This window comes from Salvelinus namaycush, chromosome 14 (genome assembly GCF_016432855.1).
Source record: "Salvelinus namaycush isolate Seneca chromosome 14, SaNama_1.0, whole genome shotgun sequence".
NCBI lineage: Eukaryota > Metazoa > Chordata > Actinopteri > Salmoniformes > Salmonidae > Salvelinus > Salvelinus namaycush.
Genome location: NC_052320.1, coordinates 31,571,189 through 31,589,656, shown reverse-complemented (window position 1 = coordinate 31,589,656; position 18,468 = coordinate 31,571,189). Strand labels below are relative to the sequence as shown.

Here is an 18,468-nt window from a genome sequence, read left to right as displayed (position 1 = left end):
TCTTCGATTCCAACAAGAGCCTGAAATAGAACAGCCAGTATCGGCTTGCCTGAAACGGCAGCTCACTAGAGAGTATTGCAACACAGTACCGGTCACGGGTTGTTGTCAGTCTGTGATACCACTCTGTTCTCTCTCTGTTTTGTCTAGCCATCTATACCGTGGCATGAAAATGAGGCTCGTAACACACTTTGTATGCCATTTCGCGACTTGGTGTGGAGTGATTGCAGACGTTTGGCATGAATTAGCAGCTTGGGAGCAGTCTTCAAGAACTGTGTAATTAATAGTGTGTTCAAATCGAGTCACACCCAAAACATCCTGGCACTGGAATAAAATTATCTTTTGGTCCTCTCTAAAAAAAGAATGGCACTAAAATACCTCTTTCTCTAGTTAAAATGTGCTATTTGCGGTAGTGTTTGACTACACATTGAAAACATGTATTTTGAGGACGATGGATTATTTGTTCAAAACGTCATTGTAAGCTGAGCACTCTTACTCCTCTTGTTTAATGACTTTGCCTCCATTTTTCCCCCCTCTTTTGACTTCAAAAGTGTCTCCACATGAGGAGTAAGGACACCTGTTCAGCACTGGCCACCTGTCTTTGTGTTTGTGTGCGCATTGGGGCGTGCTAATAACGCTTGAAAGGCTTTTACTGACTTCTGTGCCTGTAGGCATGGTGACACCTGATAGCATTGGAGGCAGAAATCACCACTGCTTCCCACCCAAGCTGTAAGTGTATGGGAAGGATTCAACTTAAACAGCTGAGCGTTTTGAACGTTACAACCATACCTGTGTTCTAGCTGTTTACAACAACTGTAGCTTTAATATTTCAAATGTAGCAAATGAGCCTTCCACATGGACTTTTGCGAGCGGTCACCTGATCCTGTGGCTAAAGTGAAGAAGTGGAGCTTTGCAGAGTACCAAGGGCCATGTTGGGTATTGGGTTACGGCAGGCGGAAATTGACCTGAGGCTAACAGATGCCAGATCAGTCACAGTGCAGCCAACCCCACACCCTCACCACACACCCCTCACCACCGGCCTGGCCCACATCTGGAAGGCTTGACCACATCCCTTTCATCCCCGTTTCACTATTGATACCTAACCCATTGTTGAATCCCAGTTACCACCAGCACACCTCTTTTAAATGTCCCCCTGTTTTGCCATGGCACTGGCTTTAGTTGGACATTTTGGTTGTAGCCCCTTTTTAAATACTCCCAAGACAGATCCATTATTATTGCCCTGCCAGCTGGATGGGGCTGGGATCGTCTTATCAGTGTTTTCGTGGAGGTTGAGGGGAAATGAGTGGGCTAACATGTTAGCCTGTTTGCCTGTGCCAGTGAGAGTGGGAAGAGGGGGCCTCTGGACAGGCTCTGACAGCTGGACCAGCAGGCCAGGGCCGGGGGCCCCTTGCACCAGGACCAGACCCCATTCTGTTCAATGACTCTTTGTTTGAATCCACTCCAGCTGCTGTCAAGTGTAATCCAACCCCACCTTCATCAGCGGCACCCAGCTCTGGCACCCCCGCAAATTCAGTTGGAATTGTCTGAGTCTCACGGTTTAACAGGACCGAGAGGCTGACAGTGGAGTTGAGTTAGTCAGAGAGCCTGGTGATGGAGCTCCAAAGTTCAGAGAGCCCAACAGTGTAGTTTAGCAGCTAACTGAGCCCCACTGTGGAGTTTAGACAGTCAGAGAGCCTCACAGTGACGCTCCAAAGTTCAGTTAGCCCCACAGTGGAGTTAAGCTGCTCAGAGAGCCCCATGTTGGAGTTACGGTTTAGAAGCTCTATGAGCATGCTGGACCTTCAAAGAGCTCAACATCAACAGACTGTAGATTTGAATTGTCTGTACATATTTGTCATAATTGAACAAATTGCTCACTCAAGGGTGTTGCAGCTTGGTAAACATAACTGCTGCTCTACACTAAAGATAAAGAACTCTGTGGTGTCACAGTACATTAGCAGGCGACACAGTACATTGTTCTAGACCTGGACAGACTAACTTCTGGCTTTCCCTCCATAGGAGGCGGCAGATGCGAGCCGCCATGCTCCGTTCCTCTCCTACCCCTGTACCGTGTCAGAAATCCCAACGGGACCCTACAGGCAGGGGCATTGTGTCTTCTCACAGCCCCGTGACAGCCTCTTTCCCCCCCGGGGGCTGAAACGCATAGATGTCTGAGGGCTGACTGGAGGAAATTATGGTGTCCCTCAGGGCTCGGTGTTGGGCCCTCTTTTGTTTTTGCTGGCACTGTGGGACAATAGCTGCTGCCCCCCCCCCCCCCCCATGCCTTCCAGAGTGTCAGACATGGGTATCAGCATGATGTCTTAGGCAGTGAGAGGAATGATCTGTAGTCTTTATCTCTCTCTCTCGCACATACACTCATACACATTCTCGGACCACACAGTTTATCGTTACCTCTAGACTCACTGTTGGGTTAGAAATATATTAATAACAGTTTATAGTCAACTCAGGCTTTCGATAATGAACTTCATATGCAAAATGCTTTGGTGTCTGACCCCTTGAGTGTTTGTCTGTTGCAGGTCTGAAGCTGGGGATGGAACGGGATGCCTATGTGATGATCGCCGAGAAGGGCGAGAAACTCTACCACATGATGATGACCAAGAGCCGCCACCTGATCAAGGACCGGCGCCGGAAGCTGAGCATCGTTCCCAAGTGCTTCATGGGAAAGTGAGTTCTTCCACACTGAACAGTCCATTGCCTTTGTGCAGGCTAAGCTTGAAATCTCAAATGGTACAGTGGTTGGATGACAAAAATAGGTGCTCAGTTGAGTGGGTGACCTTTCAACTGTGAACACGGGTACTTTTAAGACATCTTCGAGGTACAAATACATGACACTGTGGGATTCCTCCACTGAACCAAAAGTGATCATATTATATATACAGTGGGGAGAACAAGTATTTGATACACTGCCGATTTTGCAGGTTTTCCTACTTACAAAGCATGTAGAGGTCTGTAATTTTTATCATAGGTACACTTCAACTGTGAGAGACGGAATCTAAAACAAAAATCCAGAAAATCACATTGTATGATTTTTAAGTAATTCATTTGCATTTTATTGCATGACATAAGTATTTGATCACCTACAAACCAGTAAGAATTCCGGCTCTCACAGACCTGTTAGTTTTTCTTTAAGAAGCCCTCCTGTTCTCCACTCATTACCTGTATTAACTGCACCTGTTTGAACTCATTACCTGTATAAAAGACACCTGTCCACACAATCAATCAAACAGACTCCAACCTCTCCACAATGGCCAAGACCCAGAGAGCTGTGTAAGGACATCAGGGATAAAATTGTAGACCTGCATAAGGCTGGGATGGGCTACAGGACAATAGGCAAGCAGCTTGGTGAGAAGGCAACAACTGTTGGCGCAATTATTAGAAAATGGAAGAAGTTCAAGATGACGGTCAATCACCCTCGGTCTGGGGCTCCATGCAAGATCTCACCTCGTGGGGCATCAATGATCATGAGGAAGGTGAGGGATCAGCCCAGAACTACACGTCAGGACCTGGTCAATGACCTGAAGAGAGCTGGGACCACAGTCTCAAAGAAAACCATTAGTAACACACTACGCCGTCATGGATTAAAATCCTGCAGCGTGCGCAAGGTCCCCCTGCTCAAGCCAGCGCATGTCCAGGCCCGTCTGAAGTTTGCCAATGACCATCTGGATGATCCAGAGGAGGAATGGGAGAAGGTCATGTGGTCTGATGGGACAAAAATAGAGCTTTTTGGTCTAAACTCCACTCGCCGTGTTTGGAGGAAGAAGAAGGATGAGTACAACCCCAAGAACACCATCCCAACCGTGAAGCATGGAGGTGGAAACATCATTATTTGGGGATGCTTTTCTGCAAAGGGGACAGGACGACTGCACCGTATTGAGGGGAGGATGGATGGGGCCATGTATCGCGAGATCTTGGCCAACAACCTCCTTCCCTCAGTAATATCATTGAAGATGGGTCGTGGCTGGGTCTTCCAGCATGACAACGACCCGAAACACACAGCCAGGGCAACTAAGGAGTGTCTCCGTAAGAAGCATCTCAAGGTCCTGGAGTGGCCTAGCCAGTCTCCAGACCTGAACCCAATAGAAAATCTTTGGAGGGAGCTGAAAGTCCGTATTGCCCAGCGACAGCCCCGAAACCTGAAGGATCTGGAGAAGGTCTGTATGGAGGAGTGGGCCAAAATCCCTGCTGCAGTGTGTGCAAACCTGGTCAAGAACTACAGGAAACGTATGATCTCTGTAATTGCAAACAAAGGTTTCTGTACCAAATATTAAGTTCTGCTTTCCTGATGTATCAAATACTTATGTCATGCAATAAAATGCAAATTAATTACTTAAAAATCATACAATGTGATTTTCTGGATTTTTGTTTTGGATTCCGTCTCTCACAGTTGAAGTGTACCTATGATAAAAATTAAAGACCTCTACATGCTTTGTAAGTAGGGAAACCTGCAAAATTGGCAGTGTATCAAATACTTGTTCTCCCCACTGTACATTGATACTAACATTTGAAATCCCTACATTCTGTAGGTCTGAGGGAGGTGGATCACAACAGGGATGTTGTGTTGAAAAGGGTTCCATCCATTCTATCTAACCATTCCATGACTCATTTCTGTTGCATATAATTACCGGCCACTGAGAAGTAGAGGAGGAATTGAATGGCCAGCAGGGTCCTGGCAGAATGCCTAACCTGGCCCTATCATTACATCTCTCCTAGCCTGCCATAATGATACCTACTGTAATCACCCTTGCATTTGGAACGGCCTAAGTTGATTCCCTTACACACCGTATCATTAAGCAGGCGCTTCCTGAGTCTGCCGGCCTTTCCTCATCCATGTGCTCACACACACACACACACACACACACACACACACACACACACACTCTTAAGCAAACCCGGTGCAATCATTCACGCCACACACTACACACCACTCACTAATACAATCAGTTTCCCAACCCCAACTGATGAGTGAGATGACTGGGAGTTGTTTTTCATCCTGTGTTGGGAGCCAAGAACTTGTTGTCGAAGGCGACTGTTTTCAACCAACACATATAGAGCTTCCTTAAGGAAGAGACCTTCCCTTTAACTGCTAGTGCATCATTAGACAGACCCTTCAACAGCGAGACGCTGGACTAAGCAGCTCTTTTTTTTCTGTCCCCCCAGTCTTTCAATGCTGTGAATGAACAATGAGGGCCTGGTTTGCCTCCAGTAATGCATTTTCCATTACGCCCCACAGCTCCACACACAGTGTTTTGCGAGATTCCGAACAGTTATTAAAATTATTTATTATTTGGCACAATTTTTTGGGGGGGGGGGGGGGTGAATATAGAAAAGAGTGTAAAACCGTGATGGTGATCACTGGAGCTTACATTATGGAGTGAGTCAGCATCCAAGGGAAATATTTAATGAGTTTCTATAGAACTGTAAACCGCAATGCAACCTGCAATGAAATGTCAGGGAGGTAAGATTCGATGGGCATTATAGGTGGGGCTGTTGCCATTATGTCTTCAGCTTTCAGTATTATTTGAGAGGACACTGACAGGTAGTGTAGGTTCCTGTATTCGATTTAGTAAAGGGTTAAAATTCACTATAAAATATAAAAATATATACAAATACATTGAGCCAACCAGCATCTATCGATGTCATCTGTCAAAATAATGACGTTGGATATCAATGGAGTTTTTAGTTGATAACACCAATAAGTGGTCAACGTACACATTCTAACCAGTTTTCAACCCCACGAATCAACGCAAGCATTTCAAGGGGTGGGTGGTTTATTTCAAGAAGAATTCCCGTTTGTTGACAACTCAATTAAATATAAACCAAATACGGATGTTGATTTTACGTTAAGTCAAGATTTTGTCCCGGAAGGTAACTACTATCATATTGAAGACGAGGTGCTATAAAATAACCCCTCCTTTTCTTTCCCCGAAGATGTTTACTCTACTGACTGTCTCGTACCCAGACAAGCTCAGTGCGTCAAGCCATTCAAGCCATCCATGTTTTCTGATTATTATTTTTATTTTGCTCACTCTGCTAGACATCTAGTTCGGGCTCCTAATGAATGCTTTTCCAGGAAAAGCGCTCTACCTCTTAATGCAACCATATAGCCTGTGTGTGTTTGAGTGTGTGATCACACGTGCGAGCGTGTGTGCGCATGTCTGTGTGCGTGTGTGTGTGCACACGCGTGCATGTGCACGTGCTCTCCCTTCTCCGTGGCTGTCTGAGAAAAGCGATCCATGTAAGCACAAGGGGTTTTTCAGCACTCTTACCTCCTGTCAGCACCTCACTGTAGAGTGAACAAGAGGCTCTCACTTTCCCTCCCTTTCTGTTTCTATTCCTCTTTAACCGCTCTGTAGTTCTGATGTTATTATAAATCAACATAGCTCACTTCGGGAGATGGCATTGCTCACTAAGTGTGGTTATTAGATTAAATGAATCTCGTACAGAATGCCGATTTGGTAGTGCCTCTTATTTACGGAGCTCCCTTAATTCCACCATTTGTCAACAGCGTATTTGGGTGGTTGGTCATACTTGGTTCTTCTTTTAGCCTTCCTCATTCTCACCCGATTTGCTGCTGTGTTTTTTTTTTGTGTGCCCACATTTTGGGCCTGTATTGCATCATGGGTACGGCAATGCACCAGGGCCAGGTCTGTACTCATTAGGCACGAAATGAAGAACCATGGAGGGAACCATGGTTCTTCTTTCTTATTACTTGTGTAATAAGAAAGGCTTGGTTTTGTTTTGTGTAAAAACATTTTTGCTGTTTTGCTATGTTGTGCACTAATAAATACGACCTAGGTTGGAACATTCTTGCGCATGCTGGATTTGCCAACTGATGTGGTAATTATTTTTTACAGATTAGTATCTTGTACACGAGAAACAACTTTTTGCAATCAAGTCAACACACTGAGTGTACAAAACATTATGAACACCTGCTCTTTCCTAGACAGAGACTGACCAGGTGAATCCAGGTGAAAGCTATGATCAGTTATTGATGTCACTGGTTAAATCCACTTCAATCAGTGTAGATGAAGGGGAGGAGACTTAAATAAGGATTTTTATGTCTTGAGAGAATTGAGACCTTGTGTATATGTGCCATTCAGAGGGTGAATGGGCATGACAAAAGATTGAAGTGCCTTTGAACGGGGTATGGTAGTAGATGCCAGGTGCACTGGGTTGTGTCAAGAACTGCAATGCTGCTGGGTTTTTACACTCAACAGTTTCCCGTGTGTATCAAGAAGGGTCCACCACCCAAAGGACATCCAGCCAACTTGACACAACTGTGGGAAGCATTGTAGTCAACATCCCTGTGGAACGCTTTCAACACTTTGTAGAGTCCATGCCCAGACGAATTGAGGCTGTTCTGAGGGCAAAAGGGGAGGGGTGCAAGTTAATTAGGAAGGTGTTCTTAATGTTTTGTACACTCATTGGATGTCACAGCAGGCTTGTTTTTCAAATGATCCTCACTTTCCAGCCACACATTCCCTGAACAATGCAAGTTATTTTACGCTGCATGTGTAAACATAATCCCTAAAAACCAGGGGTGGAATGAAGAAAGGACTAAATGTGACAGATTGTTTGAAACTAACTGGTTGGTGTTTTTTTTTGTGTGTGTCTTTTGCAGCTGCTCTGGAAAGTTAAACTCTTCTTCTGCTTTGGAAAACACACACATTGTTCAGAAATCACATCCAGGGCCGGTTCTAGGAGGGTGCTGGATTGGGCTTTGCCCACCCAATCAGAAATAATGGAACATATTTCATATTTAATGGAACATATTTAAAATAAAGTAAAATAAATGCATGCTTATTTAAAATTGAAGCCATAAAGTTGAGGAGCAAAATGTTGGTGAAGATATTGTCCTTAATTTTACACTTCTGAGGTCAAAAAAGGGGTGCAACTCAATAGTAGGAAGGTGTTCTTAATGTTTTGTACACTTAGTGCCCTATTTCACAAGGGGACCTACTTGACATTTTTGCCTCTTGTTGACTGACTGATAACAATATTTCCAATAGCTCATTTGGAAGACCTCATTCTAGCATGCTGTAGGTAAAGAATGTATGAAGCTTCAGATACAGACGTGTACACACACACACACACACACACACACACACACACACACACACACACACACAGAGCCTCTCTGTATTCTCATCATTAGCAGTGATTTACTCCTCTGTGTGACCGCTCCAGTATCAAAATTAACCAGAACGCTTACGTAACACCCCACCTGGCCAGAGTCCACTTGAGCCTTCTGCCAATGTCAATCAGCAGCATGTCTCTTTGAAAAACACACGCAGCCGCACACAAACAGTCACACACACACATACATACACAGTCGCACAAACACACACTTGTGAGAGGTGCACGACACAGATCTGGCTGACAATCACCTCCACATACACACCACCACAGGCCAAAAAAAGCAGTACCCCCATTCAGTAGGTCATGAGTGACTCTTTTATTTATGGTAAAATATGCCCATTGTAAGTCAACCGGACAGACAAGCTCAGGTGGGAGCAGATGGCTCAAGGTGTCTGTGTTCTAGCATGAACACACACGCTACAGGAATCACACGTTTACAGCTTTCACAGTGATACCCACACACATTTTGGCGTGAACACGCGGGAATCACACTTTTATTCTGCTTTTGCAGCAGGGCACATAAGCATGCTTACACAGACCGAGACACGCACACACTTGTTTTTCTATCCTTGTGGCGACCTAAAATTGATTTCCATTCAACATCCTATTTTCCCTAAACCCTAACCTTAACCACTAAACCTAAATGGAGGACAAGATAGTGCAGACAGACATGGTTGCCCTGTTTTTAGCTTCTAGCCAACTTTGTAGCATATCTTTTTTTTGTGTGTGTGTTATTTGTTATGTTATTTCTCAGAACGTTTCTTGTATTACAACTTACAGCTGGAAATAACTTTAGGATATTAGATCCATGGTCACTCACCAGAAGTTCAAGCAAAAATGTGATTTTCCCTGACCTGGATCCTTTCAGAGGCAGTTCTGTTCATCCTGGGTGCTGCACCAAAACGTTGACACCGGAGAAGAGGTAGGAGTGAGGCCCTAGTCAGACTCAGGCGGCATCCACCGCTTCCAAGTATATAACTTGCTAATGTTCTGTCCCTGGACAATAAAATAGACAAGCTCAATGCAAGGGTCTCTTTCCAGAAAGACATCAGGAACTGTAACATACTCTGTTTTACGGAATCATGGCTCTCTCTGGATATATTGTCCCCGTTATTTGGTCATTGTCATATGCCGTGTATATTCCCCCCGAAGCCGACACCGCGACAGCTCTTAAGGAACTACACTGGACTACATGCAAACTGGAAACCGCATATCCTGAAGGCACATTTATTGTAGCTGGGGAGTTTATTAAAGGAAATTTTAAGGAAACCGAAGTTCTAGCGCATGTCCTGTGCTACACGTGCAACACTGACTCTGGATCATTGCTACTCTCCCATTGCTACAAGGCCCTCCCCCGCACTCCCTTAGGCAAATCAGATCACGCCTCCATTCTACTTCTCCCCACCTAGGCAGGAACTTCAACGGGAAGCTCCTGTGGTAAGGACTATTTTAACGTTGGTCTGACCAGTCAAAATCTATGCTTCAAGGTTGTTTTGAACACGCGGACTGGGAAATGTTTTGGGTCGCCTCTGAGAATAGTATCGACGTATACACTGACTCGGTGACTGGGTTCATCAGCTAGTGCATAGAGGGTGTTGTTCCCACTGTGACGATTAGAACTTATCCAAATCAAAATCTGTGAATAGATTGCAGCATTCACGCAAAACTGAAAGCGCGAACCACTGCATTTAACCATGGCAAGGTGACTGGGAACATGGACGTGTACAAACAGACCAGCTACGACCTCCGTAAGGCAATCCAAGAGGAAAAACAGCAGTACAGGGACAAACTGGAGTTGCAATTCAATGACTCAGACACGAGACGTATGTGGCAGGGACTTCAGACAATCACAGATTATAAAAGGAAAGCCAGCAACGTTGCAGACACCTCGCTCCCGGACAAGCTAAATACCTTTGCCCGCTTCGAGGAAAACACCTTAGAGCCGCCGATGTGGGCCCCTGACGCTCTTGAGGACTGTGTGCTCCTCTTCTCCGTTGCTGACGTGAGCAAGTCATTTAAGCATGCTAATCCTCGCAAGGCTGCCAGCCCAGACGGCGTCCTAAGCCGCGTCCTCTGAGCTTGTGCAGACCAGCTTGCTGGAGCGTTTACGGACATTCTATCTCCACATCCCAGTCTGCTATCTCCACTTGCTTCAAGCTGTCCATCATTGTTCCTGTACCCAAGAAAGCGAAGTTAACTGAAATAAATGACTATAGACCCGTTGCATTTTGTCATTATTAAGTGTTTTGAGGCTAGTTAATGACCATATCACCTCCACCCTACCTGACACCCTAGACCCAATACAATTTGAATATCGCCTCAACAGATCCACAGACGACGCAATCGCCACTGCACTGCACACTGCCCTATCCCACCTGGACAATAGAAATACCTATGTAAAAATGCTGTTCATCTTCTACAGCTCAGCCTTCAACCCCATAGTGCCCTCCAAGCTCATCACTAAGCTCAGGGACCTGGATCTGAACCACTCCCTGTGCAACTGGGTCCTGGACTTCCTGACGGGCCGACCCCAAGTGGTGAAGGTAGACAACAACACCACCGCCACACTGATCCTCAACATGGGGGCCACACGGGTGCATGCTCAGCCCCCTTCTGTACTCCTCGTTCACCCATGACTGCATGGCCACGTCTCCAACGCAATCTTCAAATTTGCTGATGATACAACAGTGGTAGGCCTGAATACCAACAATGACGAGACGGCCTACAGGGAGGAGGTGAGAGCCCTGGTGGAGTGTAGCAAGAAAAATAACCTCTCCCTCAAAGTCAACAAAATGAAGGAGCTGATTGTGGACTACAAGAGACCGCAGAGAGAGCACCCCACCCACAGCGACTGGGCTGCAATAGAGCGGGTCAAAAGCTTCAAGTTCCTCTCCGTGCACATCACTGACAACCTGAAATGGTCCCTTCACACAGACAGCATGGTGAAGAAGACGCAGCAGGGCCTCTTCAACCTCAGGAGGTTGAATATATTTGTCTTGGCCCCTAAGACCCTCACAAAATTTAAATTAATCAGATGCATTATTGAGAGCATCCTGTCGGGCTGTATCACCGCCTGGTACGGCAATTGCACCATCTGCAACCACAGAGGGTGGTGCAGTCAGCCCAAAGCATCACCGGGGGCACACTGACCTCCAGGACATCTACAGCACCCGGTGTCACAGGAAGGCCAAGAAGATCATCAAGAACCTCAGCTATCCGAGGCATGGCCTGTTCACCCCGCTACCATCTAGAAGGCAGAGACCGTACAGGTGCATCAAAGCTGGGACCATCAGACTGTTAAACAGTCACCACTATCCGGCCTCCGCCAAGTACCCTGCCCTGAACCTTAGGGCAGCAGTCTATCTACAGAGTCATTGAACAATGGTCACATTAACAATGTTTACATACAGTTTCACCCACTTCATATGTATATACTGTATTCTAGTCATGGCTCATCTTATATAACTTATTTTTTTATTTGTCTTGATTATGTGTGTTTTTATTGCTACTGTAGGTATTACTGCGCTGTTGGAGCTAGAAACGCAAGCATTTCGCTGCACTTGTGATAAAATCAGCAAATCTGTGTACGCGACCACAAAACTTTGATTTGATAACACTAACGCCTAAAATTTAAAATAGCCTTTGTGTTTGTGGGGACGTGATACTTTTCCTTGTTTTACTATCCTTGTGGGGACTTTTGGGGATTTCAGGTCCGAGGATAGAACAAGACCACACACGCATTGCATGAACACACACACATTGCATGAACACATGCATACATACATTTTGGCATTAACACACACACACAAATCACACATTTGGCCTGCTTTCGCAGGAATGCTCATGAACACACGTACACATTTATTATGAAAACAAATGCACAGGAATCGCACGTCAAGGCTGCTTTCGCACCAGAGCACATGAGCAAACACATGGGTCGTTATACTCACAAAAAGCTTATTTCTCAATTTTCTGCACACATTTGTTTACATCCCTGTTAGTGAGCATTTATCCTTTGCCAAGATAATCCATCCACCTGACAGGTGTGTCATATCAAGAAGCTGATTAAACAGCATGATCATTAAACAGGTGTGCTGTGGACAATAAAATCCCACTCTAAAATGTGCAGTATTGTCACACAACACTATGCCACAGATTTCTTAAGTTTTGAGGGAGTGTGCAATCGGCATGCTGACTGCAGGAATGTCCAACAGAGCTGTTTCCAGAGAATTGTATATTCATTTCTCTACCATAAGCCGCCTCTAATGTCGTTTTAGAGAATTTGGCAGTACATCCAACCGGCCTCATAACTGCAGACCATGTGTAACCACGTCAGCCCAGGACCTCCACATCCGGCTTTGTCTGAGGAGGGGGGTGCTGAGGAGTATTTCCGTCTGTAATAAAGCCCATTTGTGGAAAAACTTCCGATTGGCTGGGCCTGGCTCCCAAGTGTGTGGGTCTATGCCCCATTCAAAAGAGAACCATTGCGCTCTCCCAGAAGCTAGGCTGGTGCGTAAAACCCGCAAATTCAGACAAACAAAAAGGTGTTATGGCTTCGCACTCAAAGACGGTGCATAAAGCTTACTTAATTATTCATTTTTTTTAAATTATTTTCATTGCATCAGGGATAGCGTACACAGATGTTTCAGCTTTACAGCCTTTCAGTGTGTAGGAACATTTTATTTTAATTCAAAACAGAATTTGTAAAGAACAACAAATGAGCAGCAGGTTTTCTAATCAGAGTTGCCACTCATCTGCCAATCAGGGATGTGGATTTTCTGGTCTACCTGTATACAAATTAGTCGCAAAGAAATACAGAATTATAGGGTAAGGGAGTGGGCACGAAGGGCAACTCACTATGCCCTCCCAGGCCCACCCATGGCTGCACCCCTGCCAGGTCGTGAAATCCATAGATTAGGGCCTAATGAATTTATGCCAATTGACTGATTTCCTTCTATGAACTGTAGCTCAGAAAAATCTTTGAAATTGTTGTATACTGAACAAAAATCTAAAATGCATCTAATAGTCCAATCATAGTTGAAAAGTAGGTGAGCTGGTTCTACTCTTTTTGGCCATTTTCTGGTGTTTTGTGGTGAAAAACTGATTGGCTCTATCGTAACACGGCAACCCTGTTACCCATAGTCAGGCTAGAAATATTTCAATAATGACATGTTTTTTGTGAAGCTTGCATTCAATTGCCCCTGGCTGTTGCACACAACAAGCTTCCATTATTTCCTGTCACAAGGGGATTTATGGCAGACTTTTTTAAAAATGAAATCGTCAACCTGTTACTTAATTTGGCATTTAATAGGCACTTACTCTAGTCATTTATTTTATTTAACCTCTTGATGGGAGAAAGTTTTTTCTAAGTTGAACATGTGCTCTTTATTATAATGTTTTTTTGTTGTTGAAATCAAACGTTTTTAATTTTTTTTTACCAAGTTATACATCTCAAAAGGCACCGAATTGGTGGAATGACCCACATACACCTTTTGCATGAACATACACATAGGAATCACACATTTAACCTGCTTTCGCAGGAATGCTCTCTCAAACACACATTCACACAATCAGACACACGCTCACATTCACTGTTCCTCGTTCTCCGGGGAATTGATTTTGCTCAGTGGCGTGGAAGATTGAGCAGAGGGAAATGTAATTTTCTCTTCTCCAAACATTTGTCCAACACTCGGTGTCAGAAGAGGGAGAATACACTTTGAGGAGAGAATCTGTATTTATGTGAGAAAGCTTCTGTATGAATGGCACCACACAAGCCATGAATTGGCACTTTTTGGAGCGAGTAATGAAAGAGATGGGTGGAGAAATGGAGAAAGATGGGGTTTAAGGCTGGTGGGAGGGGAGCAAGAGAGAAGGATAGAAAGTGGTAGGAAATGTGGGTTAGGGGATGACGAGGGAGAGGAGTGAAAGGGAGAGAAGGCAGAAGTAGCTTTGGGAGAGCTTATGTTACAAAGGACTTTAAAGAGCTATTTATACCCTACGGAGACGGACCCTACAGAGCGTAGCACAATGTCGTTTTTCGTCACAAAAGGGTGCGCTCCATTCTACGTATTCCCGTGCCACATGAAGATTGTCATGCACCGTATCATTCCTTGCGTAGCCATGGGGGCTGCGAGGTGTAGGCAATGAAGCCCGCTTGGTTCCTTGATCTGATATATAGGCCATGCATCAACGTAACCTATTTTGCATTGATAAATAAATATTATCTCAGCATATGTTCAAACAGAAAACCAAACAACATTGTAGCCTTATTAGAATCCCCAAAAAATGTATTTTGTTTTAAAAGTAATAACTATTGATTCCAGGCTATTGGTAAAAACAGCTGCCAGAGATGTGCTTTTTCTCTGTGACCAAAACATGATGACATTCTATTTTTAGCTGATATGGGAGTGAATACTTTGAAACAGCATATCAAATTATGATAATGTTGTAGGTTACACCGGCAAGTATAAGAATATTTGCCAGGGCGTATTATTTCATTATAAATCGGATTATTTCACATGGTGATGTGGGAATTTATTCTACTTCAAAATCACTTTATATTCAAGATTGCTGTCTTGGTTTAGCTTGGCATTAAACAAATAGCCTATTTTGCATTGATAACCAAATATTATAATCTCAGCGACTGTTCAAACAATAAACCAAACAACATTGTAGCCTTTTTATTAGAATCCTCCCAAAATGATTTTGTTTAGAAATAACGTTATTTGGAAACGTAAAAACAGATAGGCATGTGCTTTTATTTCGTGACTAAAAATGACTTTCTATTTTTAGCTGATAAGGGAGTGAATACATTGAAGCAGCATGTCAAACAGGGATAATATATTATGTTACACCGGCAAGTATAACAATATTTGCCAGGGCATATTATTTCATTTTAAATCCGATTTATTTCGCATGGCGATGTGAGAAGCTAAAAGGCTAGCTAGCTTGTGTGGCTACCCAATTAGCACTGGCTACCCAATATGCACGGCCATTGTCGCAAGAACCCATCGGCCCCATAGTGACGAATGACACCGTTTTGATAGCTACGTCACAGATAGAACAATGAGCTGTTGCACCGGATGCATAAATCTGAAGCATCCAGTTGGCATTTCCACTCTCTACCAAATATGGTGATGAGAGGAAGCCCAATGTGGGAGAAGATGGAGCGAGATGGATTTTGGCAACATTGAGACACAATCACATCTCTTTTTTTGTGTGTGGGAGTACTCGGTGAACAGATTTCCTAAATTCTGCAATTTTTTTTGCTGAATTACTTGTGATTTTAGTATTTTTTTAACCAAAAACTTTAGACCTGTGTGGCTCGGGTTTGTTTCCTGCTGGGGCCACATACTGTTCACAAAGAAAGTATGCACCCACTTTCAATAGATATCATATTCCATTTAAAAGATTTTCAATCTATCTACTGAACAAAAATATAAATGCAACATGCAAAAATTTTAAAATAGTTTACTGAGTTACAGTTCATATGAGGAAATTAGTCAATTGAAATAAATAAATTAGGTCCTAATCTATGGGTTTCACATGACTGGGAATACAGATATGCATCTGTTGGTCTCCGATACCTTTAAAAACAAATTGACCTCACAATTGGCCTCAGGATCTCGACACGATATTTCTGTGCATTCAAATTGCCATCTATAAAATGCAATTGTGTTCGTTGTCCGTAGCTTATGCCTGCCCAAACATAACTTCACTGCCACCGTGGGAACTCTGTTCACAACGTTGACATCAGCAAACCGCTCGCCCACACGACACCATACATGTGGTCTGCGGTTGTGAGGCCGGTTGGATATACTGCCAAATTCTCTAAAATGATGTTGGCGGCGGCTTATGGTAGAGAATGTAATATAAATGTATCTGCCAACAGCTCTGTTGGACATTCCTGCATTCAGCAATGCAATTGTACGCTCCATGAATACTTGAGACATCTGTGGCATTGTTGTGTACATTTTAGAGTGGACTTTTATTGTTCCCAGAAAAAGGTGCACCTGTGTAATGATCATGCTGTTTAATCAGCTTCTTGATATGCCACACCTGTCAGGTAGATGGATTATCTTGGCAAATATACAATTTGAGACAAATTAGCTTTTTGTGCGCATGGAAAATATATGGGATCTTTTACTTCAGCTCATAAAACATGGGACCAAAACTTTAAATGTTGCATTTATATTTTATTTCGCTCTATATATATATTATTGTCTGTTTCCCCACAGTGAGTTTGTGTCATGGCTGATAGATAGTGGAGAGATCAGCAAGCCAGATGAGGGGGTCAACCTGGGTCAAGCTTTGCTGGAGAACGGCATCATCCACCACGGTGAGAGAACAGTCTCTGTCCTTCATATCTTCCTGTCATTATTTCTGGCTTTCTCCCTCTCTCTGTTTCTGTATCTGTCTCTTGCTCTCTTTCTCCCTCTCTCCGTTTCTGTATCTGTCTCTTGCTCTCTTTCTCCCTCTCTCTGTTTCTGTATCTGTCTCTTGCTCTCTTTCTCCCTCTCTCTGTTTCTGTATCTGTCTCTTGCTCTCTTTCTCCCTCTCTCTGTTTCTGTATCTGTCTCTTGCTCTCTTTCTCCCTCTCTCCGTTTCTGTATCTGTCTCTTGCTCTCTTTCTCCCTCTCTCTGTTTCTGTATCTGTCTCTTGCTCTCTTTCTCCCTCTCTCTGTTTCTGTATCTGTCTCTTGCTCTCTTTCTCCCTCTCTCCGTTTCTGTATCTGTCTCTTGCTCTCTTTCTCCCTCTCTCTGTTTCTGTATCTGTCTCTTGCTCTCTTTCTCCGGTTCTCTTTTTCTGTATCTGTCTCTTGCTCTCTTTCTCCGGTTCTCTTTTTCTCGCGCTCTTTCTCCCTGTCTCTTTGTCTCTTGCTCTCTCTCTTCCTCCTACTGTCTTTCTATATACATTCTTAAACCATTTAAAATACCATGGCAATAATGATTTTAAATATAAAACATGTAATTTAGTAATATAACAAAATATCATAATAAAGATAGTGTTCTCTACCTTGCACAAAGAGTAATTTCAACATAGGAATGAATTTTCTGCTGAAATTCTCATTACCGCGACACATCCAGCTCTGTCTGAATGTATGTTATGTTGTAATTTAAACAGACTAAAATAAAAATATTTTAAAAAATAAATAAATGGATGTTCTACTAGATGTTTTCAAATTACAGAAAAATTATTAACTGAATTTTCATGTATAATAATAATAATAATAATAATAATAATAATAATAATAATAATGGAAACATTTTGGAAAAGTGTCCGTGACTGAAGTTCTCATCCCCCACAACATTTTTGAAGGACTGTTTACACACACATACGCAGAGAGAATTTAAAATAAAGTTTGATTTTGAATGAAGCAACACATCTGCTAGTACCTTCAAGATGGCTACCAGGTAAGCAGATCTCTTTATATTTCTCCAGTTAAAAGTTAAACATTCTCTTTGTCAGACTGCGTACACGACAGTATTGATTATCATTACAGATACAGGTAGTTTTCCACATTTAGAAAAATGTTAGATTTAAAATGTTCTATGAAAATATACTTCATTAATGTCTTATGTACAATGAGTACAAATGTGTCGTCATGGCTTCTCTATTGTTAGCAAAGCATGCTAAGGTTCGTCATCCTCCGCAACACCATTCTCACCGCTGCAATTTAAGGCCAGTTGCGGTAGAGAGAACTTCTGTTTCAGTAATGAGAATTTAATCATACAGACTATATTTTTAAATATATATTATGAACTATTAATTTCAATATTATTTACTAACTGTTGATATTTTGCTTTATGTCCTGTTTTAATTGCAGACAGTCAGCAAGTGACAAAAAGGAAGCTTTAGCGAAGGCTGACAAAATTCAGAGAAAAGGTTTACACCAACCCAGAACTGCTGGAAGAGTACAGAAGGAAGGAGAGAGAGAGGTTAGGGGTTGGAGAGGTTACAGCAAGAGTAATTTGCATATATATAGTCATTAAGAAGCCTATGCCCTCATACAGTGTCTATAGGAAGTCAATACCCTACAGTGTTAGGAAGTCTACACTGTGCACACGCGCACACACGCACAATCAGTAAGCCATTCAGTCTCTACAATAGGATGTCCACACACAGTCAGTAAGCCATTCAGTCTCTACAATAGGATGTCCACACACAGTCAGTAAGCCATTTAGTTTGTACAATAGGATGTCCACACACAGTCAGTAAGCCATTCAGTCTCTACTATAGGATGACGTGCACATAACAGTGAGATTTTTCCCATGTTTTGAGACATGCTCATTTCATGTCATGCTTCCTTT

General features: G+C 43.3%; 1 protein-coding gene across 1 annotated transcript in view; it reads left to right on the top strand.

The window, feature by feature from the left end:
- LOC120058701 (phosphatidylinositol 3,4,5-trisphosphate-dependent Rac exchanger 1 protein-like) overlaps positions 1–18,468 on the top strand; it is an 85,516-nt gene that overhangs the window by 17,882 nt on the left and 49,166 nt on the right. The window contains exons 9-10 of the mRNA XM_039007446.1: positions 2,535–2,682; positions 16,395–16,495. Coding sequence (XP_038863374.1) covers positions 2,535–2,682; positions 16,395–16,495 — 249 coding nt within the window. The remainder of the gene's footprint in view (positions 1–2,534; positions 2,683–16,394; positions 16,496–18,468) is intronic.